Source organism: Artemia sp. Qi Xiang Cuo, chromosome 21 (assembly GCF_049724085.1).
Source record: "Artemia sp. Qi Xiang Cuo chromosome 21, ASM4972408v1, whole genome shotgun sequence".
In the NCBI taxonomy this organism is placed as follows: domain Eukaryota; kingdom Metazoa; phylum Arthropoda; class Branchiopoda; order Anostraca; family Artemiidae; genus Artemia; species Artemia sp. Qi Xiang Cuo.
In genome coordinates, this window is record NC_142814.1 from 13,362,072 (window position 1) to 13,387,118 (window position 25,047).

Consider the following 25,047-nt stretch of genomic DNA (forward strand, 5'->3'; position numbering starts at 1 on the left):
TTTTAAGCGGTAAATTCATTACTATGACTGAAACCTGAAAAACCATCAAAATAATTCGAAAACTAAATTTGGGGATTTGTAAATAAGAAATACCTATAGAGTGTATCTGCACAAGAGAGGGTAATGGACGACCCAGATTGGTCCCTTGGAATCCCAGGAAAACCAATGACTCAAAATTCAATACTTCCCATGTTTCACTCCCCCTCCCCCAAGTATTGAGCCAGTTGTACCTATGCTATAGGCAGGGCCATATCCAGGATTTTCGATGTAGGGGTATCTTTTTTGGGGGAGGGGAGGGGCCGGGTGGTACAATTTTTTTTTTAAACGCATCAAAAATTTGTATATATGCACTAACGAGTCGGGCAGAAATTTTGGAGGGGATTTTGACCCCTTTAAACCCTTCCCCCCTGGATAATGTTTTAGCTATAGAGTATATTTGTTACTGTTATTGCGTAGTGGAGGTTGATTAATTTGTACTTTTTACTCTTTTGTTGCTATCTTTGTTTCCGTTTGAAAATTTCTTTTATTCTATTCCAGAGAGTACAATAGATACAGAGAGATAGACCAAAAAGTCTAATGTCTTCCGGCAGTTGGCTTAGAAAAACCTTGAGACGAAATTGGACACTCTTCCAACATGACGAAAATAATACATTTAGTCTTTTTGCACTCAGTAAAGATACCTTGGCTTTACTATCCAGATAGAAAATTTATCAAGAGTTTTATATTGGTCGGGAAAGGGATTGGATTCATTTAATAGCTATTTACAGGACAGAAGGCCCTTTTAAGACTAATTCCTTGGTAGGTAGAGGAGGGAGGGAGGGGGTAATGCATCGTACCCTCATTCTTCGAAACGTTCCTGATTCAGATCACATCCCTTTAAAATTAGTCATTGCGTGAAGGCTGTAGGCTCCTGGCGTGCTAATTGGGAAGGGTGGGGGAGGGGGCAATCCCCCTGCTAGATTTTCAAATTGAAAATATTTCATCGAAAATATTTTGTTTTTTATTGTCATTAAAAAAAACGAAACAACGAAATTGACCCCCCCCCCCCACCCCGATTTGGAAATGTACATTTTGCTTCCCCCTCCCATCCTACATTTTCTTAAATGGACGTCTCTATTACCACCTTCAGCTTTGGATAAATCTGGCAATTTTTATCCTATGCGGGCTTTTTGAATTTGATTACGCTGCCGGGAAAATCCAAACGGAAACACTAATAAAGATAAAGCTGAAATCACTAACATGGAAAACACAAAACTCGATAATGCAGTAGCCTTTATTGGGTTTTGGAGGAGGTTTGGTGTAGGAAAGGAAAATAGCAACGGTTGTAGACTGCTGCAATTTTGTCAGTATATCAGTCTAGTCTAGTTGTAACCGATGCAGTATTCGGTAATAAAATGGCCCATAATTTGGCATGATACTCACATGATGGTAAGACGGCCAACCTTATTGATTTTATTATTGTAAATCAAAGACTATCAGAAAAAAGGTCAGTCAGCCAAACGTTCCCAATTTCTCTGGGTAATATCTAGCAAATCTTCCTCAGTTTTTTTTGCCTTTTTTAGCTGGGGAATATGGCAACACTGTATTGCCTACGGATTGTTCTGGGTACTCGGCTGACTGACCGTATTTCAAACAGTAGGCTGTACGAAAAGTGTGGTTCAATCCCGCTTTCTATGGCTACAATGAGAGAAAAGTTGAGATGGCTACTACACGTTTTACAGATGAAGGAGGATAGATTTCCAAAGATTGTCCATTTCGGCCAATCGCGTAGGGCTAAACAGAAAGCAGGTTGTCCGTGGCTGGAGCGGGATGATTTAAAAAAATATTTATGGGAAATAGGTACTTTCTGGAAGGGTGTAAAGAGGGAGGCTTTGAATAGATTAGGATGGAAGAGGAGCACGTGTCGCTGTATTGGCCTCAGGCGGCTTGGTGCTGCGGAGAGTTGTTAGTAGTAGTAGTTATTGGTGTTAAAAATAATAATTACCATTAATACGCAGATGATTTGTGTGTCTTAGATAAGTATGTTAGCAAAACGAATGTATTTTTAGGGGTTTTGCGAGTTCAGGATACAAGAGTAGGTTTGAAAATTAATGCCAAGAAGACTAAGTCGCTTAGACTTAGTATAAATGAAGGTGAAGAGGTAATATTGGGTAACGAGAATATAGACCATGTAGATAGCTTCATTTACCTGGGTAGTACTATTAGTAAAGATGGTGGATGCAGTGAATATATTAAAATTAGAATAGCCAAGGCCCGGGGTGCTTTTTTCGCAGCTGAAAACTGTTCGGAAGAATATGAAGATAAGTCTTCGAATCAAGATTAAAGGTGTTGTCCCCAGGACAACACCTAAGAAAACATTCCCTAAACAAATTCCTAAAGCATGGTGGACAAATGAGTGCCTAAATAAATGGAAGATAAAAAAGGCAGCTAGGACAGAATTCATAAAAAAACCAACACCTACTACATATTTAAAAAAATTACAAGCAGAATATAATCTAAAAAGGACTATAATAGATGATAAATATAAATACTGGGATAATTTTTCAAATAATCTCTCCAGAGAAACACCTGAGCCAATTATACATAAAGTTGTAAGCCACATTTGTGGGGAAAAGACTTCTATCAAACCACTCCTGTATGAGCTTATGCATAATAATACCCATTATGACAATGATATTGAAAAGGCTAATCTATTTGCAACTCTTTTTGTTAATAAGCTAACATCAAATAATCAAAGCAAACTGCCCACAATTCCTATGAGCCCTAGTTACCAACCACGCCCAGGATCCGAGTACATAACTAATCCATTTTCAATCCAGGAATTGAATAATGCAATACATCATATTAGGTCCAAAACTAGCAGCAGCTATGACAATATACACCCTACATGGATAAAGAATCTCACACCTTCATACAAACATGAACTGCTAAATTGTTATAATTACGCTTGGGCATCTTCTAGGTTCCCCAATATATGGAAATGTTCGTCCCTCCTACCAATCCTAAAGAAAAATAAACCAAAAGATAACCCTGAGTCTTATAGGCCCATAATGATTACACCTGTGATGGGGAAAATAATGGAGAAAATGATTTATCACAGACTCCTCTGGTTTGTTGAGAAAAATAACATGATCCCACACACCCAAACTGGATTCAGGAAATACCACTCCTCAACAGATGCTTTCATTTTGCTAACAAATGCAATAAATGAATCTTTCTCAAAAAATAATATCCTAGTGGTAGCTTTCCTTGATTTTAAAGGAGCAAATGACAATGTGAACCACCAAATCCTTTTAAACAAACTTGCAAACCTTAGAGTACCTTCTAAGCTAGTATCCTTTATTAAATCCTTCATAGAAGTGCGAAGTTTCATTGTTTGTGTTGGTTCAGACTCTTCACCCCAAAAGAAAATATCCAAAGGCCTACCTCAGGGAGCAGTCCTCAGTTGCCTCCTTTTTGCCCTATATCTCTGGGACATGAACCTACCCCACACGAATCTACAATATGCTGATGATCTGGTGCATTGGTCATCTGGCAACACCTTTCAGATAGCACAGTCAAATCTGCAAAAGTCACTTTTCCAGTTTGAAAAATTCTCTCAACATTCAGATTTACCCATTGCACCCACCAAGTCAAAAATAATCCAATTTCACAGGAAGCGAAACCATGTTAATGCAAAACTAACTCTAAATAAAACCACTATTCCAGAAGATAATAATATTAATTACCTAGGTCTCATGCTTGACCAAAAACTTAATTTCCACCTCCACATTTCAAACACAATAAAAAAATGTTATAGAAAAGCAAATATACTAAAAAGACTTCTTTCCACACCCGGGGGTTGTAAGGAGAAAACCTTACTCCAGTTTTATAAATCACAGATAAGACCCCATATTGACGATGGGCTCAGTGTCTATGGTGCATGTGCAAAGACCCAGATGCAAAAAATTGAAACAACACAAACTGATACAATACGTCTCATATTTGGTCTTAGGAAACCCACAAGCACCAAGTTTCTGCTTATGGAGAGTAGATTAGCCACAATAAGAGAGAGACATAGGTTTCTCTTGATAAAACATCTTACAAAAATTGATTCAAATAGTTCACACACATTACATAATTGGTTAAGAAATCCATCCATGTATAGAGGTATTGCAGATGAGTATGCCAATATTCAAAAGAAGTTCCCTGTACCAGCAAAGTCTATTGCACCTACTTTCCCCCAATCCCCACCATGGAATTGGTCATCTCCCATAATAAATACTGAATTTTCAAAATGGAATAAAGATTTAACCCCCATTGCTTTTGTCCAGAAATAATTTGCAGAACTTAATACAATTACCTATAAAAATCACTTCCAAATGTTTGTTGATGGGTCAAAAATGAATGAGAAGGTTGCAAGTGGTGCTTTCCTTCCTCACCTGAAAATTGCAATGGGCGAGAGGTTATTTAATAATTTATCTATAATGTCTGCTGAGTTAAATGCCATAATCATGCCATTAGAACACCTTAAGCATAACCAATCTTTGATTGAAAATTTGAATAATATTATCATCTATTCCGACTCTTTATCAAGCCTTGAGCTACTGGCCTCAGCTCCTCAATATAAGTTGGACATTGACACTTATCATTGTCTCAGTATTATTGAAAATCTTGCTTCAAGTGGCATAAAAACTTACTTTCAGTACATTCCTAGCCACTCTGGCATAAGTGGTAATCATCAGGTTGATGAAATAGCAAAAAATGCTATAAATATTGACCAGCCAAGTGGGAGACCAATCCCAATTAGAGATATTTACCGATGGAGGCTATCAGATATTAATTTTAATAAGATTAATCCTATCCTTTCCCCCTTTCCCAATAATTATCTTTCTAAAATTTATCATAGAATTCGTTCTGGAACAAATTGACTAAATTTCCTTGCATTCTCATATAAGCTTTCTAATTCAAGTGGATCAATTCCCCTGTCCCCTCTTTGCAGGCATTGTAATATGAACAATGAAACAATTGACCATTGCCTATTTGAATGTAATATGCTGACGTCTGCACAACATACCTTGCTTTCTAAACTGTTAAAATACTTCAAACACCACAAAATCCCACTGTCAGCCAAGAGCCTAACCAACTATACCTGCACACAGAGCATAGAAATTGACATCTATCATCTTATATTTGAACTCCTAGAGTCGAAAGATCTGCTGAAAGATATCTGAATATATCTAATAAATATGAGGCAATCAAGCCAGTAGCTCTGTAGCCCACAGAGTGAAGCAAAAGGAAGAGGGCTAAATAGTGTTACTGAAAAGCCCGCCTGCTGTAAAATAGAAGAAGAAGAAGAAAATTTTGGAAGCTACGGTAATGGTAGTGGTCAGGTATGGTTCTAAACGTAGGTGCTTCTGTAGACGAAGGAGGATTTATTAGATGTTTTCCAGAGGAAGTGTCTACGGGTAGTTTCGGGAACTTATTTGACTGACTTTATTTCAAAAATTAATTTTTACCAAAAGTGTTTTTTTTCTATCCCTCTTTCTAGGGCTATAATGAGAGAATAGTTAAGATGGCTAGATTTAAATGACCAAAGATCGTTAATTTTGGCCCTCCAGCTAGGGTCAAAGGAAAAGCAGGCTGTCCCAGAATGGAGTGAGCAAAGGTTGCAAGAAAACACTGTAAGGAAATTAGAGTTCTTTGGAGAAGGTAAAAAGGGGAGCTTTGGATATATTTGGGTGGAGGGTGGAGCGTACGCGGCTCTATTGACCTCAGGTGGCTTGGTGCTGCCGTGATTTGTCAATACTAGTGGTGATTAGAAGAAAGACTTGGGATGTAAAATCTAAATATTTGGAATATATTTATATTTTGCTGTCACCGTCGTGATTGAAATCTTGACCTATTCCCATCTATATTTTCTTGTTATTTGTTTTTAGTTGAAAACTGTTGTTCAGGTGAAAATTTTAGAATTTTGCACCGTGTCAAATTAAAGTTAATGAAAAATTTTATTGTTGAAGGTGTCAGATGGCGGAACCCTGACCTGCCAGAAGTGATTGCATTTCTAAGTAACCCTGATAAAGATGTTCGAGCTAACGCCGCAGCGTATCTACAACATCTTAGTTACAATAGTGACAGTATAAAGCAGAAGACGAGACATCTGGGCGGTCTACCACCTCTCGTTGCGTTACTCGATGATGATAATACTGACGTTTATAGAAATGCATGTGGAGCTCTGAGGTAAGATTCAGTGGATATTCCTTAAAAAGGGAACAATACCGATATCTCTTTGGAAACAAGGGGGAAGGGGGGGGGGTAAACGGTTCACTTGGGTGGTCTAACGCCTCTTGTTGTGTAAATTGGTGATGATTATACTGTAGTTTATAGAAATGCCTTTGGAGCTCTAAGGTGAGACAACATGGCAAGGCCGTATCCCGGAGGGGGTTTGGGGTTGAACCCCCCCCCCCGAAATGTTTGTCCGACTCTTAAAAAAACGTAAAAAAATGAATATAAACACATTTTTGATGCGTTTTTTAATGTTTTTTTTTATTAAGGGTTCAAATCTCTTGTTTTTGCATTTTTTCAATTAAAATAAAAAAGGTGTTTTTCAGAAAAAAGACCCCCCCCCCCCCACAAAAAAAAAAAAAAAAAAACAAAAAAAACAACAACATAGTACTTGTCAGTTATCCCAACCACACTCAAGAAGTGAAGTTAGGTTAATTATGATGAAATATACCAAAATACGATGAAAATATAATAGTTTAGGAAATAAATTATGGAAACTACAACAGAGATGAAGAACTACAACAGGAAACTAAAACAATTATGGAAAGCAGGCCGCCCAGAACTTTCTTTAAACTTAAACTTTTTCGCATGCTGACATAAGGTCTGCGTTGCGCAGGTACTGCTCTCCTGATTCAATGCATTCGACTGGGAGTGCAATGTGGGGTTGGGGGCAAATCATCTGACGCTTCCTGTGTTTTCCCCCCAGATTTTTCCAGGTACCCATTTGGAGCTGGGTCGACTCTGGCTGAGCTGAAAGGTTCACACTATTGACCCCCGTTCCAAACCAAATAACAAGCGATATCAGGAATCGAACCCCTGACCTCCAGGATTATATTAAACTAAGACTCGAACCCCTGACCTCAGGATTATATTATATTGAACGCATTTTATTAAATACCTAACCAACTCTATATGTTAAATATTTCATTAAGATTTACCTGTATAGTAGTTTATATAACTGAGACTAATGTAATTATCTCCGAATGCAGACAGAGAAGCCGGTTTACTCAGATCAAACTTCTGGAGTGTGGTCGGGATAACTGACAGCTACCAACAAAAATTAGTTTCCAAATCAGGGGGGGGACTAAAAAATTATCTAGTTGAGGTAACACAGTCAACCCCCCCCCCCCCACTATTCATGCCACTGTTGGGGAGACTAGTTGGTCACTACCAGATACTATGGTATTTTGGGCCACATAACCTGCTATGTGCTCGTATTCACAAGTATTGAAATTACTGGGGAAAAACCACAGTAAGACCCCAAAATTTAGAGTGAGGAATCTAGGCTATGAGGCACACAAGATTTAAGAGATCTGTGTTGTAATGTGACATCAAATAGGACATAATTGCGATAAAATGGCTTCAGTGAAAAAAAAAATCACCAGAACACACATATTTTTTAGGACTGTGACTCTTCCCCTGAGGAATAAGTCATATGGTAGCCAGTTATAATTTTCATCCCTGATAATATCTATAATTTCAAATAGTGTTAATTATACTAAGAGGAATATCTAACTTAGGTAAATATTAAACAGCAATTGTATCTGTGATTTTAGTGACAGATAGAACAACATTTTTGCAGAAAATGCGATAAAGAGAAATACATTATATATATATATTTATAACATACGCATATATATAAAACTTTCATAAGTTTCGTCCCCAGCTATCAGTAGATTGTCACTTATGAACGTCAGAGTAATGATCTAGCTTTGTTTTATAGCCTAATTGTGGAATATTCTTTATTGACATCAGGAACTTTAGCTCCAGTAAATGATAAGATACCTCTGAGACTTTACTATTCCCTTCCAAATATCCGAGGAAGTACTAAATCGGAAACTAGTAACAGAGATGAAATCTCAGGGGAACAATCTTCAATACTATTAGAGATTGTTGAATCATTTTTTCAAGCAGAGCTACTAATGGAAGATCTATTAACCGTTCACAAGCCAAATAGATCAGAATAATTTTGGCGCTTTGACTAATGACTTCCATAAGAAAATTCCCTAAAAATAAGGATTAATGGCTCTTAATGATAAAAAAAAATTGAAATTTTGTCATTTTTCTTTTTAGAAGGAATTTTAGCTGGCTCTATATATATATATATATATATATATATATATAATATATATATATATATATATATATATATATATATATATATATATATATATATATATATATATATATATATATATATATATATATATATATATATATATATATATATATATATATATATATATATATATATATATATATTTATATATTTATATATATATATATATATATATATATATATATATATATATATATATATATATATATATAATGTTATTATAATACACTTACGACTACTACTTATTTACTACTACTACTGCAGCACCAAGCCGCCTGATGACGACACAATTACTCTCGCTCCTCCTCCGTTCCAATCTGTTCAAAATATCCTTCTTTACACCCTCCCAAGAAGATCCCATTTCCTTTAAAACTTTCCTTACGACATCCTCCCAACCCATTCGGGGATGACCTGCTTTTCGTTTGGCCCTAGATGGTTGGCCGAAAAGGGACAATCTTTGGCAATATGTCGTACTTCATCCGCACAACGTGTTCTCGCAATTTCTAACTTTTTCTCTTTATAGTCCTAAAAAGCGAGATTGAACCAAATTTTTGGACTTCTTATTCGTAGGTACAATAGTAGCCTTATAATGCTTCTCAGATGGCTTTAGATGGTAAAGATGGTGTATGTAGTGTAGATGTAAAAATAGACTATGCCCAAGGGAGTTTTTTCACAGTAGAAAAAAAGGTTAGAAGAAAGGAAATTGCGAACCTAGATTAGAATATTGGACGCCACAGAATGACTGCAACCAGGCTCGTGGAGAGGATGTGTTTTATAGCCTGATTGTAGCATATTCTTTATTGACATAAAGGTGTTTAGCTCCAGTGAATGATGAGATACTTCAAAGAGTTAATTATCCCCTTGCAGTTATCTGGGGAAGTACTAAATCAAAAACCAGAGACATATATACCAAGAATATATACCAAGTAGTCTGTTCTTTTAGCTATTGGTCTCACCTACTTTATTTTGTCGCTCTTTTTCGCTGCTTTTATCGGATCTGCACCTGACACCATCTGCATTGGGGACACCTGATTTCTTACTTTTGAAAGCGTTGGAGCTTTCCCTGGACTATGACTACCGGCTGGTTTAGCGTCTTACGTTGGTGTTTTAAATTGGCCCCACCTCACTTTTAAGCAATTTCGTCTTTTAGTATGTCTTTATTTATTGTCCCTGCCTCTTTCAATTAGTCCTATCTACTTTACCCCATCATCTTTTTTCGCTTCTCTTGTCGTCCTTTTTATTCTGCCCTTGGGACAGCTGGTATCTTTTCGGAAGATTTTTTTCTTGAACTAGTACTACTGGCAGATTTAGCTCCTCTTGCTGAGGAAGACTTCTTAAAGATTGTCTAAGGATGGATCTAGGTACAACACTGACCGCACATCGTACAATCATACAGATGGGCAAAAATGGGGTTCGATCCCAGTTTCTAAGGCTGCAATGAAAGAAAGGTTAAGATGGCTAGGCCACGTTTTGCAGATTGAAGATGACATTTTGATTTGTGACTGTGATTGACATTGACATTGTGATTGAGGATGCCATTGTGATTTGTGACTGTGATTGTGATTGACATTGACATTGTGATTGAGGATGACATTGTGATTTGCGACTGTGATTGACATTGATATTGTGATTGAGGATGACATTGTGATTTATGACTGTGATTGTGATTGATATTGAGATTGTGATTGAGGATGACATTGCGATTGTGATTGAGGATGACATTGCGATTCGTGACTGTGATTGTGATTGGCATTGTGATTGAGGATGACGTTGTGATGACATTTTTGGTCATGCATCCGGGACCAAACGGAAACCTCTTCGTCTCCGAATGGGGGTGAGGAATGACCGTAAGGAAGGGTTTAAAGGAAATTGGAATTTCACGGGAGGGGGTAAAGAGTCTAGGTTTGAATAGCTTGGGGTTGGGATGAGCGTGCGCAGCTGTTTTATCTCGTGCCGTTTGTTGCTGCACGTGATTTGTTAGTAGTAGTAGCAGCAAAGCCGTATTCAGGATTTGGGTCTGAGGGGGTGGGACTTCAAAAAATGCATAGAAAATTTGTTAATATGCATTTTTATTACGGTTGTACGAGTCGGATAAAACTTTCGGGGGGGGGGGGGGCACCCCACCCCAACCCCCTGGAGACGGCCTTAAGTAGTAGTAGTGTAGAAAAATTACGATTATTAGAACTAAAATACTAAAATTAAAATCAATAGAATAATAAAGTAAAAATATTAAATAATAAAAGAAAAGGTATTTTGAAAACTATCGTTATTATTATCGTTATTAATTTATTACCCGTTAAGAAAACAAAACTAAAGATGGTGTATAAAAGTAAAGAAAAAGGAAAAAGGAGATGCATATCAGCCGTCCATTTTAAAATCATACTACTTCAAAAATGACTAGATGTAATCACAATCAAATCTCAATCAACTTTGTCTTTATTTTTTATTGATATTTTATCAGGTGGTATCGTTATCGCCTTTTTTGCCATTCTAACTAAGAAAATCAAAGGAAATCAAAGGAAAGGGTAGGAGCCCTCCTTGTTTTCTGACGGTTTGTGTGACTTTTTTCACTCCTTTCATAGGCCCTGATAGGAAATATATAGGACGAACTGCATAGGGAATAAATCCCTATGAAAACCAAACTAGCCGAACAAGAAAAAAATCACAAAATTAAACCTTCATCACAGTAGATTTTCAAAAAAAGCCAGAAAGTTCTGATGAAGTCTTAAGCTGTACCAATGTATCAATGTTGACTTTTTTCACTCCTTTCATAGCCCTGATAGGAAATATGTAGGACGAACTGCATAGGGAATAAATCCATATGAAAATCAAACTAGCCGAACAAGAAAAAATTGTCGAAATTAAACCTTCATCACAGTTGATTTAAAAAAAAGCCAGAAAGTTCTGATGAAGTCCAAGCTGTACCAATGTTATTATTATCCGTCAAAGAAAGTAATTCTGCAGTATAAAGGTCAGAGGTATGCCTGTGAAAGAGGCCACCCAGAGGCTTGATTTCTCTTGAGAGAGGACGGTTTTTGTGGCTTCGTTACCATGGAGAAATTACACGGAAGTATTCAAGCGGATGAGGTTAAATGAATAGCTTTGAGAGTCGACTTATCAAATATATTCGAGAGGATTTTCTAGAATCGTGTCTGGATTTAAATGGTTTGAACGGCATCGTCAATCCAGGTCTTTTGCCTGTTTTAGATATATATATCTAAAATATATAGATATCTTTCATATACGGAATAATTTCTGTTCGTTTTAAGTTTTAATGTTGCTCCTTACTTTCAGTTAAAAAATTTGTTTTTTTTTATTTAATTTTTAAACGTTTTTGAATTAATGCAGGTTTTGATTTTGGCTCACCGCACATGAATAATTAAAACAAAATTTGCATACTAATTTTACTTTTATTTGGTTAAATGGCTTTCTCGAAAGTTCTTTAATTTTATTTACGAACGTTTTTATTAGTAATAAACATACGTAACTTATGAATTAACTTACGTAACGAACTTCTATATTCATATATTTCTAATACGTATATTAGGGGGTTCACCCCCTAGTCAATACCTCACTCTTTACGCTCAAGTTCGAATTTTGTTCCAATTCTTTAAAAATGACCCCTTAATCACATAGGCCGTCAATTAGATTAAATAGCTCTAATAAAAGAACTAAAAAATATTTAGCGTAAAGAGCGAGGTATTGACTATGGGGCGAACCCAATCATATGCACAATATTTTCTGTTAGTTTTAAGTTTTGATGTTACTCCTTACTTTCAGTTGAAAAACTTGCGTTTTTTATTTAATTTCTGATCGTTTTTTTAAATAATGCTGGGAAATCTGGTACCCCTTCATAGCAATTTTCCTTCCCCCATAAAAACCTCCTCCATGGAAATATCCTCCCACGTAATCCCCCACCCCCCCCCCCGTTACCAAAAAATCCCCCCTGAAAACGTCTGTATACTTCCCAATAACCAATACTATATGTAAACATTGGATAAGGTTCATAACTTTCATCCCTCCCCCCGGGGACTTTGAGGGATTAAGTCATCCTAAAAGATATATTTATTATATTTTCGACCACGGTGAACAAAATGGCTATCTCAAAATTTTGATCGGGTGACTTGGGAAAAAAATGAGCGTGGGCGGGGGCCTAGTTGCCCTCCATTTTTTTTGGTCACTTAAAAAGGGCATTAGAACTTTTGATTTCTGTTCGAATGAGCCCTCCCACGATATTATAGGACCACTGGGTCGATACAATCACCCTGGGGAAAAGAACAACAAATAAACACGCATCCGTGATCTTTCTTTCTGACAAAAAATTCAAAATTCCACATTTTTGCATATAGGAGCTTGAAACCTCTACAGTAGGGTTCTCTGATACGCCGAATCTGATGGTGTGATTTTCACTAAGGTTCTATAATTTTAAGGGAGTGTTGCCCCCTTTTTTCGAAAATCAGGCAAATTTTCTCAGGCGCTTAGGTCTAGATGGGTAGAATTAAACTTGAAGAAGGGTATTAAATTGAAATCAGCATAAAAATTTAATTCTTTTGCTATAACTATAGTTTTCAAAATTCTGTTTTTTAGAGTTTCGGTTACTATTGAACTCGGTCGCTCCTTACTTACAGTTCGTTTCCACGAGCTGTTTGATTTAGTAAAGCCTTTGACACGTTGTAACTCTCTGTTCGTAGTACCAAATGTTAGGTTAGACAGGTTAAAATTTATAGCTAATAGTGTCATTTAACAGTTTTTGATCCGAGTCCATGATATGCTCCCTCCCCTAAAAACCCCATCCTAGGGTTTTAGGGTTAGAAAAAAAAAACACTTTTCTGGAGTATTTTCATTCAAAAATACCTTCTTGAGTATTAAAAAAAACGTGGTTAAAATAAAATATAAAGTATTTATTTAACTTTTTTTCGTCTTGTGTAAACTGTGCCTACTTAGTTCTTCAGTAACTACTATATTAGGTATGCATAAAATTATCATTATTATTATTATTATTATTATTATCCTGCGGACTTATTATTTTATTCTGCTCTCAAGAGGGTTGAATGTAGGTCCCGACCGAGATATTTGCATAGTTTTCTTCTATTTTTCACTAGCTGTTATTATCCTCATTTTCTCTTCTTTGCGGTTTTTTTCGTTTTGTCATGCTTAGCCGGTGTGGTGTCAGAAATTATTCCCCCCTTCCCTCCTCTTATCCCTGATAAAGGGGTATTTTTGCACGGGTAATTTCAAGCGAATTTGAATATGGTATTAAGCAAATTCTTCTGCATATTTTGGTGTTCATTTGTGTGCAAATACTGCACAAATTAGGATTCTGATTTGTCATCCCCCTCTGACCTCGTTTAGGTTGGAAATGGGGTACTAAATGATGAAATTTTTAAATTCTGATGTCATTTTCGGTCTCCCCAGACTAAAACTAATAGGAAACGTCCTTTTAGTCCAGGAAATATTGCAGAAATTTAAGTTCGAGATCCCTGGCCCTTTTCCCCTGTTTTTCTGAAAAAGAGTATTTCTGCAAGGCCAATTTTGGATATGTTCTAATTAAGGCTTATTTTCTAATTAAGGGCTTGATAATTCGATTACTTTTCTTCAGAAAATGTTCTTTTCGCTCTTCAAATTTTGTTTTGCTTTTCCGTATCAAAAATAATCATCGATCTATCTTTTATTTTATATAAAAAATTTATTTATTCATCTTTTCTTCAATTTATTTATTTGCTATTATATTTATTTTTTTTATTTTTATTTTTTGTTTTAGTGAAGTCCCCTAATAGTTGCAATTTATTTACGTTGTTCCATTTTTATTTGTTTTTTAGATTTAAATCTGTAAATTAAAAGATAAATCTGTAAATTTAATGCCTCGAGGCTTAGAATAATATTGGGACTGTGAGTTTTACTAGTATTTAAATTCGAGATTTCCCCCCTCTTTTCCCTGAAAAAGGAGTATCTCTACGGCTGATTTTGAATATGTTATCAATTGAATTTTTCTGAATATTTTGGTGCCAATAACATCTCTGTTGCTCATATGCCGAGGTGTGGCCTTTTTTCGTAGTATTAATTAAAAAAAAATTTTCCACAAAATAAGTTTTTCAAAGAAAAGTAAAGAACTCCATTAAACAAAAAAATAGCAAAAATAAAATAATCTACCAAGCGTGAAACTACCACAAATCAGCATCGATAAATAAATGAAACCCAAAACGAACAGAAATTACAATAATTAACCGAGTCAAACTCAAAACGACAGAAATTAACATAAGTTGGGCGCAAAACCCCTATGCCTTCCCAAGGCCAGAACAAAATTTGCACTTTACTGAAAAAATATAAATATTTTTACTTTTATAACTTTAATAAATCAAATAATATAAAATTTTTATTACTAAATATCAGTATATGTATATTAAACTGACAATACACATTCATTTGTATTTTTTCAGTAAATTGCAAATTTTTTTATGGCCTTGGGAAGGCATATGGGGTTTTGGGAAGGCATAGGCTCCTCAACGCCTCGCTTTTTACGCTAAAGTTTGACTTTCTCAAGACTCCTTTTTTTAAACAATAAAAAACAATAAAAAAACTGTTCGTTTTAAGTTTTAACGTATTTCCTTACTTTCAGTTAAATTTTTTTTTTCTTTGTTTAATTTCAGTTAAAAAAGGGTTTTCGATATGTTTCAGTTTACCTGAAAAAGTTTTTATGAAGAATGATAGTGTATAGACGGGTGAAGGATAGACGGGCCTGAATAGACGGGAGAAGGGATGTGGCAGGGCCGTATCCAGGATTTTTTTCGGAGGGGGTTTGACCCAATTTTTTTTTTTGGGGGGGGGGTTTACACAAAAAAACTCCAAAAACGCATACAAAATTTTTTTATGTCCATTTTGTTACGTTTTTACGAGTCACACAAACATTTCGGGGGGGGGGGGACGTTCAAACCCCCTACCCCCCACCCCCCAGGAAGTTCCCATTTCCCTTAATCTTTCTTTACGACATCCTCCCACCCAAAACGTGGACGACCTGGTTTCTGTTTAACCCTAGACTGAGGGCCGAAGGGGACCATATTCGGTAATATGTCATCCTTCATCAGCAGAACGTGCCCTAGCCTTCTCAACCTTTCTCTCATTGTAGCCCTAGAAAGCGGGACCGATCCACACTTTTCGTATAGTCTACTGTTTGAAATACGGTTAGTCAGCAGGGTACCCCGAACAATCCATAGGCAGTTTCTCTGGAATATAATAATTTTTTCAGGAATATTATAATTTCTCTGGTGAATGTCCCGAAATCGGTGAATGTCCGAAATACCTTTTTTATATTTATAACCAAATTTTACCTATACTAACCTTAACTAACATAATAAAAGCTAACCTAACTTTAACTTTTACCATCATAACTAGCGTAAGACTGTAAAAGCTGACTCGCAAAGCTAATTGAATCAAAGCAGAGAAAAAGGAATTTCGGACATTCACTGGTGAATAACGACATTAACCGGATTTCGGACATTCACGGTAACATATATATATATATATATATATATATATATATATATATATATATATATATATATATATATATATATATATATATATATATATATATATATATATATATATATATATATATATATATATATATATATATATATATATATATATATATATATATATATATATATATATATATATTTCTTTTTAGGAATTTGTCTTATGGGCGTCAAAATGATGAAAATAAGCGATCAATTCAAAGAGCTGGAGGAGTGACAGCTTTAGTTCGTCTGTTGCGCAAATCTAAAGCCGAGGAAGTCCATGAACTTGCCACCAGTGTTTTATGGAATCTGTCTTCTTGTGAGGTAAACTGATTTTCCTCCAGTGTTTGATTTTACTTTTAATGGATTTTCACCTATTATAAAACAAGATTAATTAAGGATAAAAGATAAAAAAAATATTTAAAATAACACAAAAAAATGCAAGGTATATTCGAAACGTCAACGGACTCGTGGTATATTGTAGACGTATCTGAATTCGAAAAAAAAAGCTTCTTATCCCCCTCCTTTTTTCCCCAAATTTATGTAGTGAGCACCTCTGTTGAATGACTAGATCAGTGGTTCTAAATATATGGTACGCGTACCCTTTGGTGTTACGCCAAAATTTTTAGGGGGTAAGCAACCGGTATAGTTTATAGCTATTGTATATAGTTTAGCTATATTTTACTTAGTACCAGTAACTAAGAAGGGGTACCTAAAATGTTTTGTGGGTATAAAGGGATACAGTGTCTAAATAAGTTTGAGAACCACTGGACTAGATGATGTAGCAGGGTTACCACCTGTAGCACGAAAGTGCTATTTTAGCCCTTTTTTGGCACTAATACAACCATTTTTTTTTTACTGTAGCACCGGAAATCGCTGTGTAGCGCGCAAATTTGGTCAGTTATAGTACTTTAGGAACTGACCGTAGTGGCAACCCTGTGATTTAAGTACACACACACACAAGAATTTATATCAAGGGGACTCGAAGAACATAAATTCGATAAAATTCAGGTAATTACGGCATAAGTCATGAAAATTGTCAGCTCCCTCTCCTCCCTATGTATATGTGTGCTGGTAAGTGTCTCTATTTATTATTGATTTCTAATTTTATATTATTTGCAGGAGCTAAAACGGCCAATCATCGACGAAAGTTTGTCTACGGTTGTCTCGTTGGTGCTTTTCCCTCATTCTGGATACGATAAGAGTAACCCAGTTGCTCCTCATTGGTCCACAGTTCTTCGAAATACAACTGGTATCTTAAGGTAGCTCATTTTATATACCATAAAAATTTTCTCTAAATAATATGTGTACCGTATTACCTATAATCCACCAAAATGGATCTAACATGATAGTTTGGTGTAGTATCTCATAAATGCTAAAAATATCAGTTCATCTACCGATATTAAATATTTTATTTTAAAGAAATAAAAACGATACAACTAAAAAAAGTACTTCCAAAATTGATTGCGTTGATTCGCCTATTGTTATGTGATTGTTGTTTTTTTTTTATGGCGTGTATACCCTATTCAAGTCCCTTCTGCTGAATAGGACCTAAATTTGATTGCTTGGTCTAAAGTTTTTACAAATGTAGCTGATATCAAAAGTGATAATTTCTTTTTTTTAAATATAAGATGATAAAACTTGGGTAAACAGCTCCTAAATATAAAAAAATCCACTTAATTTATAATGCATAAGTTTCTTTGACCTGTTGCCATATATAGTTCAAATGTTTTTACCTGATAAATTTATATCAAGTGTGGTGACCTGGGATTTTATGAATTTTCTTTCAAATAAATATAGTCTTTATTTTTAATAGATCTCATTTGTCCATCTGACTCTAAAGAGGAGAATTATGTAATATTCTTCTCTATTATTCTCCAATCACCTAATATTCAGGAATCATGTTCCATACGTGGCGCGTGCTAAACGTGGTGGAACAGTGCCAAGTGTTTTGGGGTCAGTGCCAATCTTGGCGGAGCTGTGCGACGCACGTGGCGTTCCTAGATGGACACGAGGTGGCAGGGAGTCAGTGCACCTTTGATACTGTGCTTATAGTCATGTGCCTTCATGAGCCTGGTAGTGTATGGCCAATATATCTTGGCTAATGGCTATTTTTTAATTTGGATAATTGGCTAATGCCTTGGCTAAAACCAGACTTTGCTAATGAACAGCTACTTACTGTACTCAGAAGTCACGAAATAAAAGACAGTAGTTTAATATATTTAATATAATTAAATATGATTAATTTAACTAATATGAAAATTGGATAGAATTGGGTATAAAAATTCTCTGTTTATTTTCAGAAAGTACATTTTAAACAATTGCTTATCTAGCCGCGAGACAGAATTTTCAAAATGGCAGCTTCTAAGATTGGATAAGTTTATTAACAAAACAGTATTTACAGCATTTTCAAAAGCCATCAGAAACACAAATGGGTGTTGGTAGTGATGGTTGTTTCCATCCTTACAATCAATTATATATTGAAAACTTATCTTTTAGAAGTTAAGTAGACCTACTAAAGTTTTAATTATAAATTAATTTTTAGACAGGGGTGGCTACCCCCTTCCCCTATTTTTTGAACAATATCTTTTCGACGGTATTTTTACTGAAAATGCCCATTTTTGACGTTTTCATTGAAAAAATTCCAAAAAAGCAAAAATTGCCTTCCCCCCCCCTTCCCCTGGGTTCTGAAAAATGTTAATTATGCTTGCTTCCATTCATACAATAAATTATATATTCAAACCTGCAGTTGTAAAACAAGTGAAATAAAAATAATAATCTAAATCATCATTAACTTTCCATAAGGTAACGCGATGGTCATACAGAACGTGGAAACAAAGATGCTTGTTGAGTACTCTGAGTCTCAAACACTATTTCCGGAAAATTCTTAGTTTTATAACAGCTTCTAAGAGCTTCATAGCATCTTCTAGCTTCTAAGGAGAAACTTAGTTACCTCATAAGATGTTTAATTCAAAAGATCACTTAATTGGGGCTATTTTTTATCTCCCAGAGCGATTTCAGACGACTCGACAAACTTTGATATTTTCAATAATTATTCTTAATAGAGGCCTATTAAATGGGTGTTTGCTGTAGCCCTTTTTTACAAGCAAGTGCTACTGACCCAACTACAGCGACCCAACTACCCAGCTACAACCAACTGTTGGTGGTGGAACTTTTAAAAAGAGGGATGGGGTTTGTCAATAAAAGGGACTTATGAATAAGGAAGGAAGGAATGTATTTATGTCAATCGGGGGGGGGGGGGCTGTGTCTCCTAGATTATGAAAAATACCTTGACATGAGATTCCTTTATCGATCAATTCAAAAAACAACTAATCAAAATAAACAAACATAACCACTACTAGAAGGTCAAATAACCTGTGTGAAGTGACTCAATTAATTAATTAATTCACATAATCAATAACATATAAATAAATACACTAAAAAAAATGAAGAAAAAAGATAATAAGAAGAGAGAGAGAGAGAGAAAAGACACCAAATCCTCACAAAAGACCTGCTCTTACCCTGCATCTCGACCAAGTAGGAACTTTTTGACCTTTGATTAAATGAAGAAACTGATTCAGAGCCCGTAATATTGTCTGGCAAGGTTATTCCAGAGGGTTCGACTTACTTGATGAAACACATGACTATTTTGACACATGAGAACCTTTTGGGAGTATTTTCATTGAAAAATGTTGTTTTTGGTGTTAACATTGAAAATATTGAATAAACGGCAAATTCACCCCCTCCCTCCGAGATATCAAAGAATATTTTGCCCCCACCCCCGAGAAATAAAAAAAAGCATTGTATCCGTTCCCCTCCTCTCCAATTTTTTTATTAATTAATGTCACTGATGTAGCCTTTGGGGGGATTAGTATGGAGCATTATCGTATAAAAATTTCTTTGTGAATGTTTTTTTTTTCAAACTTATCTATTCTCTGCTGTCGATTCTTAACCAAAATAGTGATATATAGCCTACACATTTAAAAATAATTACCCTTTGATTGAGTTATTGTATTTGGAAAACACCTGTTTAACCTTTCACCGCGTCATACAGCATGTTTTTGAAGAAAAAAAAAAGGTTAAAAGGGGTGAAAAGAAGCTTGATAGCTTTAGATTTGAACTACATAGATTCATTGTTATCTTGCTGATTTACCATATACATTACGTATTTAATATATTACATACCTCTATACCAGCCACATCCCCCCTCCCCCTAGATTTTGAAAATTTGCCTTTTTTATGTATTTTCATTGAAAAATGGCTCTTGGGGGAACTTTCATTGAAAGAAACGAAAAAACAACAAAACTACCTCACCCCCTCTTTGATTTTGAAAAATATTTGTTTTGGAACATTCCCCTAATTCTCGTAAATTCACTGCTCCAATAGCTAATTGTTGATGACTTCAATCTTGGAATATTGTTATAAAATAAAATCATGTTCAATAGGCCTATCCCTCCTCAAATCCCCTCCCAGGTTGCTAATGAGCCGAAATTGAGAAGAGGATAGTGAACAGATCACAATCAAATACTCTTACAATCATGAATGTCTTCACATTCCTTTCCCTTTTTGCTAACACCACTACAGAACCAGCCACAGTATAGGTCTATGCTAGATAGTGGTGTAATTTGGCCTAGATTTCCTTACTAACTAAGCCTATATACAACAAATGATACCACTAATAGTATAATTATACTTTATATTATTGAGGCAATTTCCCCATAATAACTCCACTAATACTACTACTACTAACAACTCACCGCAGCACCAAGCCGCCTGAGGCCAAACACAGCTACGCACACTCCTCCATCCCAATCTATTCAAAGCCTCCCTTTTTACACCTGCCCACGAAGTTCCCATTTCCTTTAAATCTTTCTTTATGACGTCCTCCCACCCCAGACGAGGACGACATGCTTTCCGTTTAGCCCTAGACGGTTGGCCGAAAAGAACAATCTTCGGCAATCTGTCATCCTTCATCCGCACAACGTGCCCTAGCCACTTCAACCTTTCTTTCATTATAGCACTAGAGAGCGGTATTGAACCACATTTTGGTGTAGCCTATTGTTTAAAATACGGTCAGTCATCCGGGTACCCAAAACAATCCTTAAGCAATTCCTCTGGAAAACATCTAGCATATCTTCATCCGCTTTTCGAAGCGCCCATGCTTCAGAGCCATATTTTACTGCTGTCATCACTGTAGCTTCTAATATTCTAGTCTTAGTTTGCAGACTTATCTTGCTATTCTTCCAAGCTTTTTTTGTAACTGTGAAAAACATTCTACTTTGGACTTACTTTTGGAACTTACACTTACAATTATACTGCATATTGTTATTGAGCGCAAAGGTCAATATTATATTAAGGGTGACAATTCTGCTATTTACTGAGTGATTATTTCTTAGAAAATGAGTGGTGCGAAATTCCCTGGGCTTTTTTCGCAGGTAAATTGACAGTAATATGCTTTGAGGTGGAGGGGGGCAACTTTAAATAGCAATAAAGGTTAAACACAGCGATGTTTTCGGGGGAGGGGCATGGGCGTGAAGATACCTTCCCTGCTATGCTTTGTTGCCTAACATAGTTTTTTCTTCTAGAAATATAAGCTCAGCTGGTGAATATGCCCGAAAAGTGCTTAGAGAAGCGAATGGACTTGTTGAGTGTTTATTATATTTAGTGCGAGTTTCAGTGCAGGTGAATGACATTGAGAATAAATCCGTTGAAAACTCAGTTTGTGTGCTAAGGAACCTGTCGTATAGATGCCAAGAAATTGAAGATCCTAACTATGACAGATACCCTGTACCTTCTCAGACAAGAGCCACTGCACAGCCGACAAGTAAGTAGCTCGGTTTTGTAGTAGTGACTAGCATATACAAAAGCCAGTGCAGTAGTATAATGAATACCAAGAGCCACTGCACAGCCAACGAGTAAGTAGCTCGGTTTTGTAGTAGTGACTAGCATATACAAAAGCCAGGGCAGTAGTATAATAAATACTAAGATCCACTGCACAGCCGACAAGTAAGTAGCTCGGTTTTGTAGTAGTGACTAGCATATACAAAAGCCAGTGCAGTATTATAATAAATACTAAGAGCCACTATACAGCCGACAAGTGAGCTAGCTCGGTTTTGTAGTAGTGACTAGCATATACAAAAGCCAGGGCAGTAGTATAATAAATACTAAGATCCACTGCACAGCCGACAAGTAAGTAGCTCGGTTTTGTAGTAGTGACTAGCATATACAAAAGCCAGTGCAGTATTATAATAAATACTAAGAGCCACTGCACAGCCGACAAGTGAGCTAGCTCGGTTTTGTAGTAGTGACTAGCATATACAAAAGCCAGTGCGGTAGTATAATAAATACTAAGAGCCACTGCACAGCCAACAAGTGAGCTAGCTCGGTTTTGTAGTAGTGACTAGCATATACAAAAGCCAGTGCAGTAGTATAATAAATACTAAGAGCCACTGCACAGCCAACAAGTGAGCTAGCTCGGTTTTGTAGTAGTGACTATCATATCCAAAAGCCAGTCCAGTAGTATAATAAATACTAAGAGCCACTGCACAGCCAACAAGTGACCTAGCTCGGTTTTGTAGTAGTGACTAGCATATACAAAAGCCAGTGCAGTAGTATAATAAATACTAAGAGCCACTGCACAGCCAACAAGTGAGCTAGCTCGGTTTTGTAGTAGTGACTAGCATATGCAGAAACCAGTACAGTAGTATAATAAATACTAAGAGCCACTGCACAGCCAACAAGTGAGCTAGCTCGGTTTTGTAGTAGTGACTAGCATATACAAAAGCCAGTGCAGTAGTATAATAAATACTAAGAGCCACTGCACAGCAAACAAGTGAGCTAGCTCGGTTTTGTAGTAGTGACTATCATATACAAAAGCCAGTCCAGTAGTATAATAAATACTAAGAGCCACTGCACAGCCAAAAAGTGACCTAGCTCGGTTTTGTAGTAGTGACTAGCATATACAAAAGCCAGTGCAGTAGTATAATAAATACTAAGAGCCACTGCACAGCCAACAAGTGAGCTAGCTCGGTTTTGTAGTAGTGACTAGCATATGCATAAACCAGTGCAGTAGTATAATAAATACTAAGAGCCACTGCACAGCCAACAAGTGAGCTAGCTCGGTTTTGTAGTAGTGACTAGCATATACAAAAGCCAGTGCAGTAGTATAATAAATACTAAGAGCCACTGCACAGCCAACAAGTGAGCTAGCTCGGTTTTGTAGTAGTGACTAGCATATACAAAAGCCAGGGCAGTAGTATAATAAATACTAAGAGCCACTGCACAGCCGACAAGTGAGCTAGCAGTAATTAGTGTAAGGGCCAAAGCAGTAGTGTAATAAAATAAGAGCACCTACACAACTAAACATTAACTAATTCTAGCTTGTAGCAGTCAGTAGTAAAAGTAAGAGCCACTGCAGTAAAATAATAAGTAGTAGGAGCCACCGCACGACCAACAAGTAAGTAATACGATCTTGCAGTAGTAACTAGCATATACAAGAGCCAGTAAGAGCCACTACAGTTGTATAATGAGTAGTAAAAGCTACTGCACAACTAAAATGTAACTAGTTTGGTCTTATGGTATGTGATATACGTAAGAAAGAAAGCAGTAATATAATAAATTAAGAGCCACTGCACAACCGACGAATAACTAATTTGGTATTGTAGCAGTAAGTAGTAAAAGTAAGAGCCAATGCAGTAGTATTAGTAGTGAGAGCCACTGCACAACCAACAAGGAAGTAAGTAGTAAAATCTTGCAGTAGTAACTAGTATATACAAGAGTCAGCAAGAGCCACTGCAGTAGAATAATAAGTAGTAGCCACTGCACATTCAACACGTAACTAGTTCGGTCTTGTAGCAGTAATTAGTATATGTAAGGGCCAAAGCAGTAGTATATTAAAATAAGAGCCACTGCACAACCAACAATTAATTAATTTGGTATTGTAGCAGTAAGTAGTCAAAGTAAGAGCCACTGCTCAGTCAACAAGTAAGTAGCTCGGACTTGTAGTAATAAGCTATATATGTAAAAGCCAGGAAGAGCCAGTGCAGTAGTATAATAAGTAGCAAGAACTACTGCACAGCCAAGAAGTAACTAGTTCGGCTATGTAGCAGTAAGTAGTATATGTAAGAGCCTCTGTATAATTAACAAGTAAGTAGGTTGGTGTTTAAACCTTCCTGAAATCAGAGTTCTGTCAGGGTTTCAATCTGCATAATTTGTTGTTGCATGTGGGCCTGCATACAACCTCGCATATTTAGTCTTAGGATTTATTTCCAAGGGGAAAACATTCATTTGTTTCAACCGTTTACTGCTCTTCAAAAACTCTGCACCGTCATTTTGTACTTCACAAAGATAGCGTTTGTATTCCAACTTTGTTTTTTTGCTTGATAGCAAACATGTCTCTCTTTAAAGGGCAACCAGAGGCTACTGAAATGTGAAGCCATGTCAGGGAATAGTAGCAATTAATTGATTATTTAGATTTAATATATTTGATTTGTATTTCGGGTTTGTTTACAGAAAGAATAAAAAAAAGGTGATAAACTCCAGTGTATAAGAGAGACACTTTGTTAAATTGTACTATATACTTGAATATTGTAGGATATCTAACAGTTCGTGGTAACGAAATGTAAGTAAGGAGCGATGTGGATCAATAGTAACCGAAACTCTAAGAAACAGAGTCTTGATAACAATAGACACATCAAAAGGGTCAAATTTTGATGCTTATTCAAAACATTTAAAATTCACCAAGTTTAATGTTACCCATCAAAAGTTACGAGCCTGGGAAAATTTGCCCAATTTTCGAAAAAGGGGGAAAATACTCCCAAAACATCTAGTGATCGCAATGAAAATCACACCGTCGGATTTAGCATATCAGATAACCTTACTGTAGTAGTTTCAAGCTCCTATATACAAAAATGTGGACTTTTACCTTTTTTGCCAGAAGAAAGATCGGGGATGCGTTTTTATTTGTTTTCATCAGAGGTGATCGTATCGAATCAGTTATCCTAGAGGACCGGGAGATGGCTCATTTGATCGGTAATCAAAAGTTCTAGTGCCCTTTTTAAGTGACCAAAAATGCTGGAGGGCAGCTAGCCCCCTTCCACGCCCCTTGTTTTCCCAAAGTCATCTGATCACAGTTTTGAGGTAGCCATT

At 36.1% G+C, this 25,047-nt stretch overlaps 1 protein-coding gene across 3 annotated transcripts in view; it reads left to right on the forward strand.

Moving 5' to 3' along the window:
- Positions 1 to 25,047, forward strand: part of LOC148939256 (catenin delta-2-like) — a 169,257-nt gene that overhangs the window by 96,240 nt on the left and 47,970 nt on the right. For all 3 annotated transcript variants that reach the window (XM_089107125.1, XM_089107127.1, XM_089107126.1), the window contains 4 exons: positions 6,000 to 6,219; positions 16,071 to 16,224; positions 17,023 to 17,162; positions 21,486 to 21,724. In XM_089107125.1, the coding sequence (XP_088963251.1) occupies positions 6,000 to 6,219; positions 16,071 to 16,224; positions 17,023 to 17,162; positions 21,486 to 21,724 (753 nt within the window). The remainder of the gene's footprint in view (positions 1 to 5,999; positions 6,220 to 16,070; positions 16,225 to 17,022; positions 17,163 to 21,485; positions 21,725 to 25,047) is intronic.